Below are 14,560 nucleotides of genomic sequence, written 5' to 3' on the forward strand. Positions count from 1 at the left end.
GGCGACCCCCTAGCTCCTGTCCGGCTCGCCCCCCACCCCCGCAGCGTCCCCCCAGAGCCTCCCGGGGGCTCGAGCAACTTCTCGCCCCCGCGTCATGGCCCGCAGCGGCCGTTGCGCGGGGGGCTGGGCGGGGGGCGCGGGCCGGGGCGGCGCGCGCTAGAGGCGGGGCGCGGGGATCAGAGTTGCAGGGGCGCTAGGCTAGGAGTTGCAGGGGCGCGGGGCTCGGAGTTACAGGGGCGCGGGACCCGGAGTTGCAGGGGCTCGGGGCTCCGAGTGGCGGGGCGCGGGGCTCCGAGTCGCGGGGCTCGGGACTCGGAGTTGCAGGGGCTCGGGGCTCGGAGTTGCAGGGGCGCGGGGCTCGGAGTGACGGGGGCTGGGATCGGAGTTGCAGGGGCGCTGGGACTAGAGTTGCAGGGGCGCTGCGATCGGAGTTGCAGGGGCGCGGGGCTCGGAGTGGCGGGGCGCGGGGCTCGGAGGTGCAGGGGCGCGGAGCCCGGAGCTGCAGGGGCGCGGGGCTCGGAGCTGCAGGGGCGCGGGGCTGGGAGCTGCAGGGCCGCGGCGGGGGGCGCGCCATGGCGCGGGTGCCCGGGAAAGTTGGGTGGGCGCTGCGCGCGGGCTCGCTGGCGCTGCTGCTGGCGCTGCTGCTGGGCCGGGCGGCGCGGCCGCGGCGGGCGTCGGGGGGGGCGGGCGCGGGCGGGGCCGGGGGCGCGGGCGGGCGGGGAGGCGGGCCGTGGGCGCGGCGCTGGGCGCTGCCGGTCAGTGTGCTGTGCGCCGTGTCCTGCATGGGCTGCTGCCTCCAGCGCGCCGGGGTGCGCCTGCCGCGGGCCGGGGCGCTGCTGGCCGCCGGCTGCGCCGGGGAGGCGCTCGCGCAGCTGGCGCTGGGCGTCGGGGACGCTCGCTCGCCGTCGCTGCCCGCCGCGGGGGTGGCGCTCGGCTGCCTGGCGGCCGCGACATGGCTGGTGCCGAGGCTGCGGCCGGGCGTCCTCATGATCGCCGGGACTAGCGCGGTCCGGACGGTGGCCCTGGTCTCCCTGGAGAGGTTCAAGGTCGCCTGGAGACCTCACCTGGCGCACTGGGCCGGCGCGCTGGGGCTGCTCCTGGCCAGGTACTTGGAGCGGATCTTGCCGCAGTCCTCGGGGGCCGCCCCGAGGGAGCGTTCGGGGTCCCCGCGGAAGGCCGGGGCCCGGGGGGAGATCCCGGTGGTGCTGAAGAGGCGGCGGCGGTCCAGCTCCGTGGTGTCCGCCGAGATGTCGGGCTGCGGCAGCAAGTCGCACCGGAGGACGTCCCTGCCCTGCATCCCCCGGGAACAGGTAAGCGCCCGAGCCCCGCGCAAAGCTGGGGTGTCGCCGAGCACTTTGGGGGCGCGGACTAGAGAGTTTGCTCCTTCCCAGGGAGCCTCCCCCGACCCCCGTTTGACGGCGAACAGCAGAGGCACTCAGGAGGGAGCCGAGGCAGTGGTCTTTGGAGGGGCTTCCCCGGCGGATCCAGCTGTGAGCCCGGCCACACCTGGCGCGCGGTTCCCCCGGCCGGGAAACGCTCTCCCTGTTCCTCCGCAGACGTTTTCGAATTCAGTGCATCTTTCAGCACCGGCTGCTTTCTCAACACGTGGGCTGCGCGACATCGCTCCCATTTCTTACAAAATTCTTTCTTTGGAAGTGACAGGTCGGGAGTGGAGAGTTTGAGAGCCGATCAAGGGGTGTCTGGACGGGAGGCATTGATACACGTTTCTTGATTTGGCAATAGTTTGACCCGGAGAGTCGAGTTTTTTTTTTTTTAATTTTTAATCTAACCGGGGGTGCCGGGGACACATACAATATTCTCTGTTTTGTATGTCATAACCATAAACTAAAGTTTATGAGAACATCGTGTCCGGAGGTGTCAGGATCGAACTGTGCTATTCATGTCAATTAAAAATGACCCCTTCCCTTTTCCTGGAGTGTCTACATACTGAAATGCTTATTTAGAAGTTCAGATGTATTTATACAGGTTGTATAGAAAGATATCCATTCCAGAGAATATTGCGAGGGACAGAAGTCAGAAAGGAGAAGAGGAATGAAGAGTAAAAGTGATGTTGTCCTAGAGAAAAGTTTAGTTTCCTCGTATTCATTCAGCGTTTTCAGACTATTGAATCTAGACACTCTAAGGGCCACTAAAGTGAAAAGCCTTTTTCTGTATCATATCTGCCAAGATTAAAAGAGGGTATATACCCTCAGTAGATTTGACACTTGCTGGTAATGGAGGTAGTGGAGGGTGGGTTAGGGCAGCCAATGGAAATTTAGACTTTTCTATTTAAATGTAAGCGTGGTTTTATACAGTTTCGACAACCTTAGGGAATGAGAGAGCATCTTAAACTATAGTAAGGGCTTTACTTTTTTCGGCCACTCTATGGGGAATCTTTCAGTTATTTCTAAGACTTCATAGTCCCATATGGTGGGGGTTTGTTCTTAGTTTAAATGTTTCCAACGTGGAGCTGATTAGCCTGAGTGTGATCGGTTGACATGATTTAGCAGGCTGGATGGCAGCTTCATTGTCACTGTGTTTGTTTTAAAACAAACGTGCTTGTTTAGCTTTTTATTCACACAGAGCAAATATGACTTGGGCTCAAGCTCTTTCTTTACTCTAAGAGTGAAGTTAAAAACAGGCCGAGGACTAATACCTTATTCTGGTGATTTTCACATTTCTACCCAAACTGTCTTAGGGTTTAACTCGGGTGAAGGAAAATGCATTTTAACTTCTTTTCAATTATAGAATGACAGTTTTTTTAAAAAAATGCAAAATACATCTACTTTATGCCCAAAACACAAATTAAGTTATAGACAAATGGGATTGTTGCAAAATTGAGCAATCATTTCTAAGGCAAATTTGTGATTTAATCATAAATAACAACTCCAAATTGTCATTTAGTTTCTGAAATTAAATTTTTGAAATTCCACACTAACATTTAGAAGTTAAGGATATGAGCATTTAGCGGTTAAGCAGTTAAAAGTGAATTTAAGATAAGGTGTGTAGGTTAATTAACCCACAGATTTTTATTGGGTTTCTCTGGTTGAATTGATAAATGGAGAATTTGAATCATCTGCAAACTTGAAAAGTTTAAGAGCATTGCAGTTTTAAATATTTTGCTGATTGATGCTGTTTAAAAATGCATGTTTGTAATCTATTGTGGTCATTTGCTATTTTTTTAGAAGGCTGTGTTTGTGAAGACTTCTAAAATAAGAGAATTTCTTATGGTTGAAGGAAAAAGAAGTTTAATTTTTTGCATAAATTTAAATTTGAAGTGTCAATGAGGATATGGGTGCGTAAATGTGCTTGAAGACTAGTTTTATATATGATCCATTAAAATTGTTACAGAACATAATTGTGTGTGTGTGTGTGTGTGTGTGTGTGTGTGTGTGTGTGTGGTGGGAACTAACATAAAATAGTATCTTCTAAGATAGGGCAATAGCTCATACGTTGACCTAACTATGTGAAAAGTTCAGGAGTTGTGTAGTAAATGGCTTATCAGTTTTTATCATAAGGAAACAAATTTCTGATTAAGGGTGCAAAGTGTACCACTGTCATCTGCATGCTTTATGAAGTCAAGCATCAAAATTATAAGCACATGGATTATCCACCCCTGGATACTTCCTGATTAGGAGTTCTTTTCTAAAAGAATGACGTCTCAACTCAAGACAATACTCGGGCCACAAGTGGCTTTTGAAAAGGGAGGTAAGGACATGAAGTACAGAGATTCTGGCAATCACCTCCTGACAACTTGTTTTGGACTTTGCTCATTTTGGGGTGTGAAGGCCAGGGACTTTCAGAGATTTCTTCTCCACTTAATTCTAGTAGTGCCCATGAGCTAAGTCACTCTCCCTCACACCTCAATGCTTAAAGTTCCCTGAGAACAGATGATAACATTCTCCCAATACAGACAGGTCTATTCCCCATCCTCCATTCTCCCCTGCCTCTCTGTCCCTCGGCCAACCTGTTCCTCCACCTCCTTCTCTTCCTTCCAGAAGTCTGAGTCTGCAGGTTGTGTACCGCAGCCTTCCAGAGCTGGCGTGTGCAGCTCTGAGGCTAGAGGGCTCAAAGCAGAGACAAAATGAGCTTTTAAACTTCACGAAGGCAGAGGAAGGTGGTGTTCGTCTCACTCAGGAAGTTTCCAGCATCTGTTTGCTTTTTTCCCTCTGCTTTTTCAGTCCAGTCTCCTCCAGGTTTAGCCTGTTGTGTTGGCTAAAGACTCAGGCTGCCATGCAGGTGTGGGAATCGTTTGTAATTGGCATCCTTGTCTGTTCTCTCTCACGCTCCTGCCTGCCCTTCAGATAAGACAATATACCGAGGTACTATGAAATTTTGTAATTATTAAGGATAGGCATGATTCATAAATGCTGTTTTCCAAGAGACAGTTGTAACGATGCATTGCGTGCCCCTTGATTTGGGCATTGTACTTGAATGAATTCTACCTGTCCTTCTCCTTGACCCGTCTAAAAATTACCGCTGGAAAAAAAATCATTTCCCCCTAACTGCCAACACCACAGTCACACTCATTTTTGAAAGATTTCAAACCCGCGGTGTTTTAGTTTAGTTACATGTTAAGAAGAATTTGGTATTTTTGCCTATGGTTTTACATAAACTCAAGGTGTATGCTTCTCCATAAATCTATTTATATCACTGAATGGCAAAGTTCTTGTGGAGGGATTCAGTGTTCCACCAGTCAGAAATATTTGGCTCTATTCTTTAGATTGTGTAATTAAAATTCAAGAATTTCTAAACTCTCCTGAGCTTGTAAATATCTTGAGCGAGAACTGATTTTTTTGCAGGAATGTAGTGGGGTCTGGTGGTTGGTTATCAAAAGTGGAATCAACGTTTTCATCACTGTAGAAAAGCAATATTTTATTCAAAAAATACTGAGTTGGCAACAGTAATAAAATGAAAATTAGGAAAATGAGGTGTAATTTTATATGAATATTTTTTTGGTAGGCCTCATTATGTCTGTGGTTGAAAAGTCTCACTTTTTGCATATCTAGTATAACTCTGAAATACAGCAATATTTCTTCTGAAAATATAGAACATATTGTCCCTCAAAGCCTTAAAAGCATTTCAGTATAGCATAACATATTTCTCAAATAAATTTCAGGAACAGTCATGGGTTTTTAATGAAATTCTAGCTTCTGTCACATTTCAGCAGTATAACTTGGCTTATGGTAATACACAGAGCAATATTGATTATTTATGACTTGGTGACAGAATTAAAATTAATTAATGTCAACTTCTGAAAACACTAAAAAGGAAAAACAAGACTTTCTGATCCCCCGGGAAAGGTGAAGGAAAAGAATTTTGTGTGTGGAGGGACAAAATTGCGATTTTGCTTTGTGAATACAGATATTTAAAGCATACTGGAAAACCGTTTTTAACTGACAGAAATAGTCAGTGAATCTATATAAATTTACAGAGGTTGGAAGGAGTCAAACAGTAATTTTACTCTTTCTGTCTTGAGTCTAAAGTGTAAAAAGTTAAAACTGTAGAACTGAAAGAAATGCTGTGTACGCTGGGCTGTCATGTTAATTAAATAAACAACCAGAACAGTGAGTCTGTGTATGAAATACATTTTGGAAAGCCTGAGGGAGGGGTGCAGGCAGGCCAGCGCGCGAGACAGCGGCGTGAAAAACATCCATTCTATCTGGAGTGACATTTGTGTGAATTGGTTGCGCTCTCAGGAAACACAGTTCCCAGAGTGATCTCCCCGGGACTCTGGCTGAAGAAAGCATTACCAACTTTTCATTTATTTAATACATTTCACGAGGTATTAAATAAGTTCTTATTTAGCTTGTTGAAGTAGGATGGTCATGAACCTTCAGAGCGGATATGTGCCTTTCTGGGGCGTATGTAGAGATTTTCGATTGCTCTGATTTCTGGATTATGTGCTGGGCACATCCCAGTGGAGTCTACATGGCCTTCACTGGAAACTTCTGGTAGTCTCTAGAAGAATGAGTTTGCATGGGTTGGGGGCAGTTGTACTTAATGTCAGAGAACATTGTTGTGAGCTGGAATCTGGTGGAAGGATAATCCCATGTGGCCCTTTGGCCCTTGGTGTCCCGGCAATCGATTTTGGTTGCGTCTCATGGGGCACGTTTCTTGAGCCTCGTGGAATGATACCTGTCCAGGTTGAGTTGTTTGCTCGGTTGGTCTCATGCCGCCTGCTCCAAGAAGTCCTCCTCTACAAAGCCTCCAGTAGGAAGATTGAGGGCTATTTTCTGCATTTCTGTTTTCAATGAAAATCTCGCAGATAATTCACACTAAATCTTTGAACTACTAGAAACCTACATATTGTACCTAAAGGTGTATGTTTCTTCAGGTCGAATGAAATGATTGTTATCATCGTTATTATCTTTGTTGGATCAGACCTGGAGGTGCCCAGGGCCTGCTCCCTGCATGGTTCTAAGCCACCCCTGAAGCTGCTAGCGGCCCATGGGATACTGCTGGGATATCAGATTGGGGACATTTGTATCCTACATCGTGTATCCTACAGTCTTAGGTGCCATTTCACTGGCCCCAAATGAACACTCTTTTATGCAAAAATGTAGGTCCTTTTGCTCATTTCCAGTATGTACTTTCCATTGGCTGGGGCGATAGCACAGCAGGAAGGGCGTTTGCCTTGCACGTGGTTGACCCGGGCTCTATTCCTTCATCCCTCTTGGAGAGCCTGGCAAGCTACTGAGAATATGCCGCCTGCACAGCAGAGCCTGGCAAGCTCCCCGTGGAGTATTTGATATGCCAAAAACAGTAACAACTAGTCTCAAATGGAGACATTGCTGGTGCCCACTTGAGCAAATCAATGAACAACGAGGTACAGGACCGTGCTACAGGACAGTGCTACTTTCTATCAGGTAGTAGTCTTTGCTGGTTTCTTTTCCCCCATAAGGCTACTCTTGGGAGTTGTTTCAACATCAAACTGCGAATGTGTGCATGGTTGCTCAGTTGTCAACATGATACAGGCTTGCCGTGTGCAGAAAAAGACGTATCTATCCATGGCTTATAGATATGGATGATTTGTGGCTCAGAAGCAGATTTTTGGAAAGCAATTGTCAAAAACGCTCCTTGGCCGTAGGTGGTCACCCTTTAAGTAGAAGCTGCTGTTCTGAGAGGTGCTACCCCCAGCCAATGGTGTTCTTAAACATCCGTCATCGACAAATGATCCGTCCATCAGCCACAACACACTGTGCCTTAGGCCTGTCCTCACAGGTCCTACAGATTATGCTTAGACAACAAGAAGGATTCTATTCCTCCAGAGTTTCCAGCAGTCTGTAGGCAGAAGCATCAAGATAAGCAAAGGTAAATACCTGTCAGGTAGCCACAGGGCCTGCCTGGGATTAGGGACTGGCTGAGAGAGTGCTTGTAATTGCTTTGAGTAGGTTTTATATCTACATCCAGGACCCTCCGTCTCTTCTCGGAATCAACAAGTCAGTCATCCTCTGTCATTATTTATTTGGATTTTTTCTTTTTAGGGGGATGGGGGTGCTCAGGGGCATTTATAGGGTCATAGGTTCTAAGAAGGTCTCCTTGTGTACCTTGAGGTAACAAGGTTTAAATGGTGTTGCTAGTTTTTGAGATTTTGAGCAGCTTTATGTTTCAAAGGCAGAGGAATTCTTTGAAATGAAAATGAGTTTTCATTGATAGTTTCTTGGAAGTAAAGGTTAAAAATATTATAAATTTAGGATATTCTACACCCAAATGCTGCCATGTTTGTTTTAAAGACAGAGTATTTCTTTGAAATGGAGATGAGGTTGCATTGAGAGTTTCTTGAAAATAAAGGTGAAAAATACTATAAATTTAGAATATTCTACATCAAAATGCAGCAGTGTTTTTCCCTCAAAATATCGACTGGTGTGCATTGCTTGTGGTGACAAGCTCCTAAAAGACTTAAATTTGAGGTAGCCGAGATCCTGGTTTTAGAGAGAAGGAAAACCAACGGAGTCAGCTAAAGTCTGTGCAAGTCGCCAGTCCTGTTGACTTTTTCCAGTTTTCTCTTGGACTTAGCCCTGCAGCTGGGAGAGCCGACCAGGGCAGGGGAAACCCGATTGGAGTTTGAAGTCTAGGTATTTGGGATTTTAGAAGTTTGATTAAAACTCATCACAGCACGAAACTCTTTGAAGCCCTGATAATGAATTTCCTGGTCATCACTTACTAGCGGGCAGCCTCTGGAACGTAGTTTTTAGGACTTTGTCCATTGAGTGAGTGGCAGTTACATTACAGGGTTCTAACTCCGGAGCTTTCGTTTACTCTAAGAAGAGTCTGTGGTGTGGTCTAAACTTTGGTTTGTGTTTTCATTTTTTGTTTTGTAATCAATTAGAACATTTAAATGGATTAAGTCCATTTAAAAATGTGCAGGATTTCAAATTTCAAGGCAAATCAATTTAAAAAATGTGCAGGATTTCAAATTTCAAGGCAAAAAAGTCATCTGCATATCAGTCAAGTGTTTCTTTGTTCCCTTGAAACAGCCGGCTGTTTTTGCTCACCTAAATTATTTTGCACGGTTTCCTTAGGAATCCATTAAAATGTAAGTAAATAGGATGGAATATTAGTGGAGGTCATGGAAAACATTGCCATTTAGGAGGTGGAAAGCTATTTGGGAATAGTCGCAAGGTAAATAACCAGCCTATTTGATTAGCGCTGTCATTTATTATTGAGGAATTTGTATGAGTATTAAAGTTTTTCAGTATAGCTAGTCCTGCTAAGATAATAAAATATTAATTAAGGGTATGGTCTTGATTCCTAAGAATATGAGTGGTCAAAAGAGCTTTAGAAGCCTGCTGGTGTGTGTGTATGTGTGTTGGGGAGATGTCATAAGTGCTTGTGTGTACATGTCTGTGTATGGGAGTTTTTCTTTTGCCTGGAAATTGCTTTGGTTGTATCAATTTAGTGGAGAAACAGTGTCACCCAGTGGCTTTGAGGAAAACAGTCTGCAGATGTACAGTATGGATGAAAGTTGTCCAGTAGAAATATGACACAAGTCAAGAACTTAATTTTATGTTTTCTCACAGTCACAGAAAATAATAAACAGATGAAAGTTTATGACATGGATTATGTTTTATTTAACCCATTCTGCCAGATTGACATGAAATCACTATTAAAAAAATCCAGATAGTGTTCTTTCTTTGTGCCCAGTGTAACTTTCTGGAGTGTATTTGGCATTTACAGCACGATTGAATTTGGTGGCGCCGAATTTCAGGTGGTCAGTGAATGCATGTGGCTGCTAGCAGCCGTACTGGACAGTGAAGCCGTATGTCAGAAAAAGGAAAAACTTGAAAAAGGAAATTTAAAAATAAGATAGGTGGAGACTAGTATCACCTCTAGTTAGAATGGAAAATCTTTATATAATATATCCTGGTCCCCTGGATTGCATTGGTAATCTTGAGAGCTTACTTTGTACCCCTGACAACACCAGTAATATCTCTTCAGTTCACTTTATGACTCCTACAATTTACAAAGGACTGGAGCGATAGCACAGCAGGTAGGGCGTTTGCCTTGCATGCGGCTGACCCGGGTTCGATTCCTCTGTCCCTCTCAGAGAGCCTGGCAAGCTACCGAGAGTATCCCGCCCACATGGCAGAGCCTGGCAAGCTACCCGTGGCGTATTGGATATGCCAAAAACAGTAACAACAAGTCTCACCATGGAGACGTTATGGGTGCCTGCTCGAGCAAAGTGATGAACAATGGGATGACAGTGCTACAGTGCTACGATTTACAAAGTTATTCATGATTGAGTTTGAGTCATTCTGTGTTCCAACACCAGTCCCTTCACCAGTCTACTTCTCCACCATTGCAACTTGTTTCATTGACCTGTCCCAGTTTGCCTCTCTGGCAGGCAATTTTTTTTTTCAAGAAATTGAGCGTATGTGACTTTGGAGTTTTATGTAGCTTCCTTACTGCTATGGATGGGGCTACCAGCACCCCCTCTCCTGTTCTAGCACCTTCTCACCCGCCAGAGTGACCCCTTCCCTCTACCATTTTGTTGTGTTCACTTCCTGTCTTTCCACTGAAGACCGGTTCTTCTGTTCCTGTTTCTGTTATCTTTGGGATTTGTGCTCCTCCTGCTAAGTTTCTTTCTACCCTGCATATAAGTATGGCCTATATTTTGAAACACGATTCTTCTGTTTAACAGACAACACCAGTAATATCTCTTCAGTTCACTTTATGACTCCTACAATTTACAAAGGACTGGAGCGATAGCACAGCAGGTAGGGTGTTTGCCTTGCATGCGGCTGACCTGGGTTCGATTCCTCCGTCCCTCTCAGAGAGCCTGGTACTTAATAGAGTACTCAATAAAGAACCTTTAGGTTAATCTTATTTGTCACTTAGAATAGAGACTTGCCATTTAGAGTTTTATTTGTACTGGGTGAAGACAAGAGATTGCCTCTGTGTGTGTGTGTGTGTGTGTGTGTGTGTGTGTGTGTGTGTGTGTGTGTGTGTGTGTGTGTGTGTACTATGAGGCTGTGATAACCATGTTGAAGGTAATCCGGTCATTAGTTGGGTTATCTAATGCTTAGAAATAAAAATGTGTGTTTAATTCATATTTTCTTTGTCGTTTAGGAAACTGAAGTAACAAATAACTGGCTTTTTTTTTTTTTTAAGAGGAAAGGGGATCTTGCCACACCCTTTGGTGCTCAGGGGCTATTCTTGGCCCTGTGCTCAGATGTGACCCCTAGCGGTGGTTGGGGTCTGGGGGATTGAAACCTCTGGCTTTCATGGGTGGAAATGATTTTAACAATATCTGTCCAAGACTTACACCTTTTTACTGTTGCATAGGAACAAACCATGTTGATGAAGACACACACACACAAAAAATGGCTCTATTTTATATATCGGGAGGCATATCTATTTGGATGGGAGAATTTCAAAACTAGAAATTGAGAATGCGACTCTAGAGTCTTATGTGATTTCAAACTGTAGAGTGAACTGAGAAAAATACACAAATGAAGAAGACAGTCACTTTACATGTCACCTTCCTTCCTTTTCATCTACTGAATTCATTAACTCTGGGGATAGTTCCAGTGTGACATTGAGAATGAATGGGAAGATTCCTTTTTGCATATGGCATGTTCCATTATAGACATAAGCATATGGAAGGATTTTTTTTAAATAATGCATTTAATTTGGTATAAAATGGTTTCTAGCTCTACATGATATTTAGCAATATGATTTATGAGTTTCCCTTCTGTGACCCAGCACCAATTCTTCCTACTTGAGACAGAGGTACCGTAGCAAAAGCTAATAGAATCGTACTCCAAAAAGCATCTTTGGCTAAAATGAAATAATCTGTCCTCTGTCTCGCTCTGGGTAAACAGAACTAATTCTGACTTCTTAAAGTAGCTTGCTGCAGAATAAAATGCCACAGTAATAATAACTCTTACTTAAAAGAATTTGTCTTTGAATGTAGCTAGTCATTTGCTCCGGCTCATTTTGAAATTGCTTACAATAATGGAGAGGAAGGCTTAGAAATTTGGGGAGGCTGGAGGCCAATATCTTTTCTTATAGTGGATTGTAAATGTTTTGCATGAGATGTACTTAAAAAATTTTATTAAAGCTCTGTGATTTGCAGAGTTACTTGGAGTTGGGTTTTAGACATTCAGTATTCCAGCACCGATTCCTCCCCCAGCCACCAACATCCTCTTCCCGCCCCAGGGTTCCCCTTGTCCCCATCCCAGGCTTGCCACCTTGTCAGCCACATTTTAAAGTTTTGTTGTGGAAGTTTAATCTTTCTCATTTATACTCTGCTTTATTAAAAAAATATGTTTGTAATCCAGTAGAATCTTCGCCCAGAGAGTGTGTTAAAATGTTTAATAAATGCTCTTCATTCTGTCCCCTCTACCGCACCTCACCTTATCAGATATGGAAATAATCTTCTGCAAGACCCGTGTGGTTTCGGTGTAATTGGATTTTAATTTAAACTTTCCATCTTCCAGAGCCACATTCCAGAAGCTGGATATCGGAGCCACGTGTGTGGCTTGTGTTTCTCCCTACCCTGCCACCATACGCCACTGGAGTGAGCCTCCTGGAAGTGGGACATACTATTGGGCTAAGGGGAAGGTTTTGTTTGGGGGCAGTCCTTGCCCAGTCTTTGTCCCTCGGACATTGGAAACTAGTGTCACCACAGACCCAGCAAATAGTTCCTCTTTTGCTTTCTTTTTTTTGATGTAAACACCGTGGTTTACAAAGTTGTTCGCAGTACAGTTGTTCCGGACACCCAGTCTTGCAACACCGCCGGTTTGACCTCCTCTCCGCCCGTGTCCCCACCTTTCCAGCCAGTCCCGAAGCCGGCCCCCTGCATAGGCACAGGCAAGCCAGTGCAGTGGAGAGTCCCGGGAACTGGGGGCCCCCTGGGGACGTGCCTTGGGAGGGAGGAGCTGAGTGATGGGACGCATGCCGTCCTGGGGTCCTCACTCAGACCCTCAGAAAGGCCGCAAAGGGGAGAACTGCCCCCTCCACGGTGCCCCTTCTGGTCTGGGGGTCTAAGAGTGGGATCCAGGCCCTGACAGTGGTCATTGGATAGGAAGCCCCCTTTAGTATCCCTGTCACGGCCATACAGGCTTTCTTACGACATTCTGGCCCAGTGCCCAGCACTCTAGAGGTGCTGGCTGCAGAGTGGCTCACTGGTTTGGCTGTCAGGACGAAGCGATGGGAAAGAGATCCTGACTTTTCTTGGGGATGCATTGAGGGCGGGTTGATGTGACGCCGTTTGGACCAGGCCTAGAGGTGCTTGAGGCTATTCCTGGCTCTATGCTCAGGGGACCAGACGTTGCTGGGGATGCCACCAGGATTGGCTGCATGCAAGGCAGGGACCTTCTTAACCCCCGTACTGTCTTTCCCATTTGATCAGTGACATTTCATTTTTTGTTATCAGTGGCTTTTCATCAGCAATCTTTATCTCCTCAATCTCTCGGCATTGAGCTAGCGATGAACTTGACCTAAGTAACTCCCAGGAGAAGAAAAGAAATAGTCGACTCACCGGTCTGCAAACTGACATTCTTACTATGACGTTGGTGCTTTTTTACTACTCCTCTTCCCCCCCCCACACCCCCCAACATGTGTCTATCTCAGCACAGGGGCTGAATTTCCCTGCATTCTTGCTGGGAGGAAATGACTTCGACAGATTATTTTTAGCTCCTTCCCAGATGCAAAGGACCAAAGTCACCACTGGGATGGCGGGAGCGGAGGAGGCTGTTGTGGTCTCAGAAATGCCGGTACTTTTTTCCTTGAGAAAAATTGCAAGTCCAGTTTCAGCCACTGTTCGACTAACATATTCATTGGGAAAGAGGAAACACTGACTTTATTTGTGTCTGTCACTTTGTAAAGAGCGCTGGTGGTGTTCTTTGCCTCTGCTTTGGGGGTCAGTGTGTAGGGCCTGGGACTTGATTCAGTGCCTACCTGGTGAGGGGCGTGTCATGCTGTAAGCCTCCCCGACCTGCTGCCTGTCTTGTAGTTACTCTGGACTTGTTCATGAGGTTTGTACCGACTAGCTACATATCCTGGAAAGTAAGTTTTCTCCCTGGGTAATCTTTTCATTGTGTTCATCACACAATATATTTTTAGGCAGTTGCTTCTAGAGATAATTCATTTTTTTTTCTTTTTGGGTCACACCTGGTGATGCACAGGAGTTACTCCTGGCTTTACACTCAGAAATTACTCTGGGCGGTGCTTTGGAGACTGTATGGGATGCTGGGGATTGAACCGGGTTGGCTGTGTGCAAGGCAAACACCCTACCCGCTGTACTCTAGCTCCAGCCCCTAGAGATAATTCTTGATTAGATTTTTATACACACCATCCCAAGGAAGTCCTAATAAAGTTGTACTGGTTAGTTTGTAGAGGTTGGTAGCACAGATTCAAACTCTAGACTCGCTGAAAAATCAAGTTTAAAGTTTTAGTGAAATGATAAATTTTAGTTCATTTTTGGGCTTTATTTTTCTATCTAAAATTTAGTTTTAGATACTTAAAAAAGTCCAGCTAGTATGTAATAAAGAAATAATTTTTAATTAAAATTTTGTATTTTGGGGGTAGCTTGCCAGGCTCTGCCGTGCAGACAAGATACTCTCAGTAGCTAGCCGGGCTCTCCGGGAGGGGCAGAGGAATTGAACCCAGGTTGACCTTGTATAAGGCAAACGCTCTACCCACTGTGCTATTGCGCCACAATAAGTCTCACAGTGGAGACGTTCCTGGTACCCGCTTGAGCAAATCAATGAGCAATGGGATGACAGAGATGCAGTGATATTTTGTGTGTGTGTGGGGGGGGCACATCTGGCAGTGCTCAGGCTTACTCCTGACTTTGCTTAGGGATCACTCCTAGAAGTGCTCTGGACATTTAACTAGGGTTGACTGTAAGGCAAGGCTTTAATCCCTGAACTGGCTCTCCAGGCCCTGAAGTTTTAATATTGTCATGTCCTCTTCACAAATCCAAGGCATCTCTCCTGAATCAATAAGGCAGATTGTTATACCTGTGGATAACCCAGAAAAACAAAGAGCAAATAGTTGTCTTCAGCAGTTTTTAAAGTGGCTGTTCATTTCTTTTCATATGTGGATGTCA

The 14,560-nt window shown here is 45.6% G+C and overlaps 1 protein-coding gene across 2 annotated transcripts in view; it reads left to right on the forward strand.

Moving 5' to 3' along the window:
• Window positions 1–329: 329 nt before the first annotated feature.
• The window catches only part of PDE3A (phosphodiesterase 3A), a 312,776-nt gene continuing 298,545 nt past the window's right edge, over window positions 330–14,560 (forward strand). The window contains exon 1 of one of the 2 annotated variants that reach the window (XM_004611359.2): window positions 330–1,310. In XM_004611359.2, the coding sequence (XP_004611416.2) occupies window positions 573–1,310 (738 nt within the window). In that variant the 5' untranslated portion in view covers window positions 330–572. The remainder of the gene's footprint in view (window positions 1,311–14,560) is intronic. The other variant, XM_055118370.1, reaches the window with a different exon arrangement.

This window comes from Sorex araneus, chromosome 10, assembly GCF_027595985.1.
Source record: "Sorex araneus isolate mSorAra2 chromosome 10, mSorAra2.pri, whole genome shotgun sequence".
In the NCBI taxonomy this organism is placed as follows: Eukaryota; Metazoa; Chordata; class Mammalia; order Eulipotyphla; family Soricidae; genus Sorex; species Sorex araneus.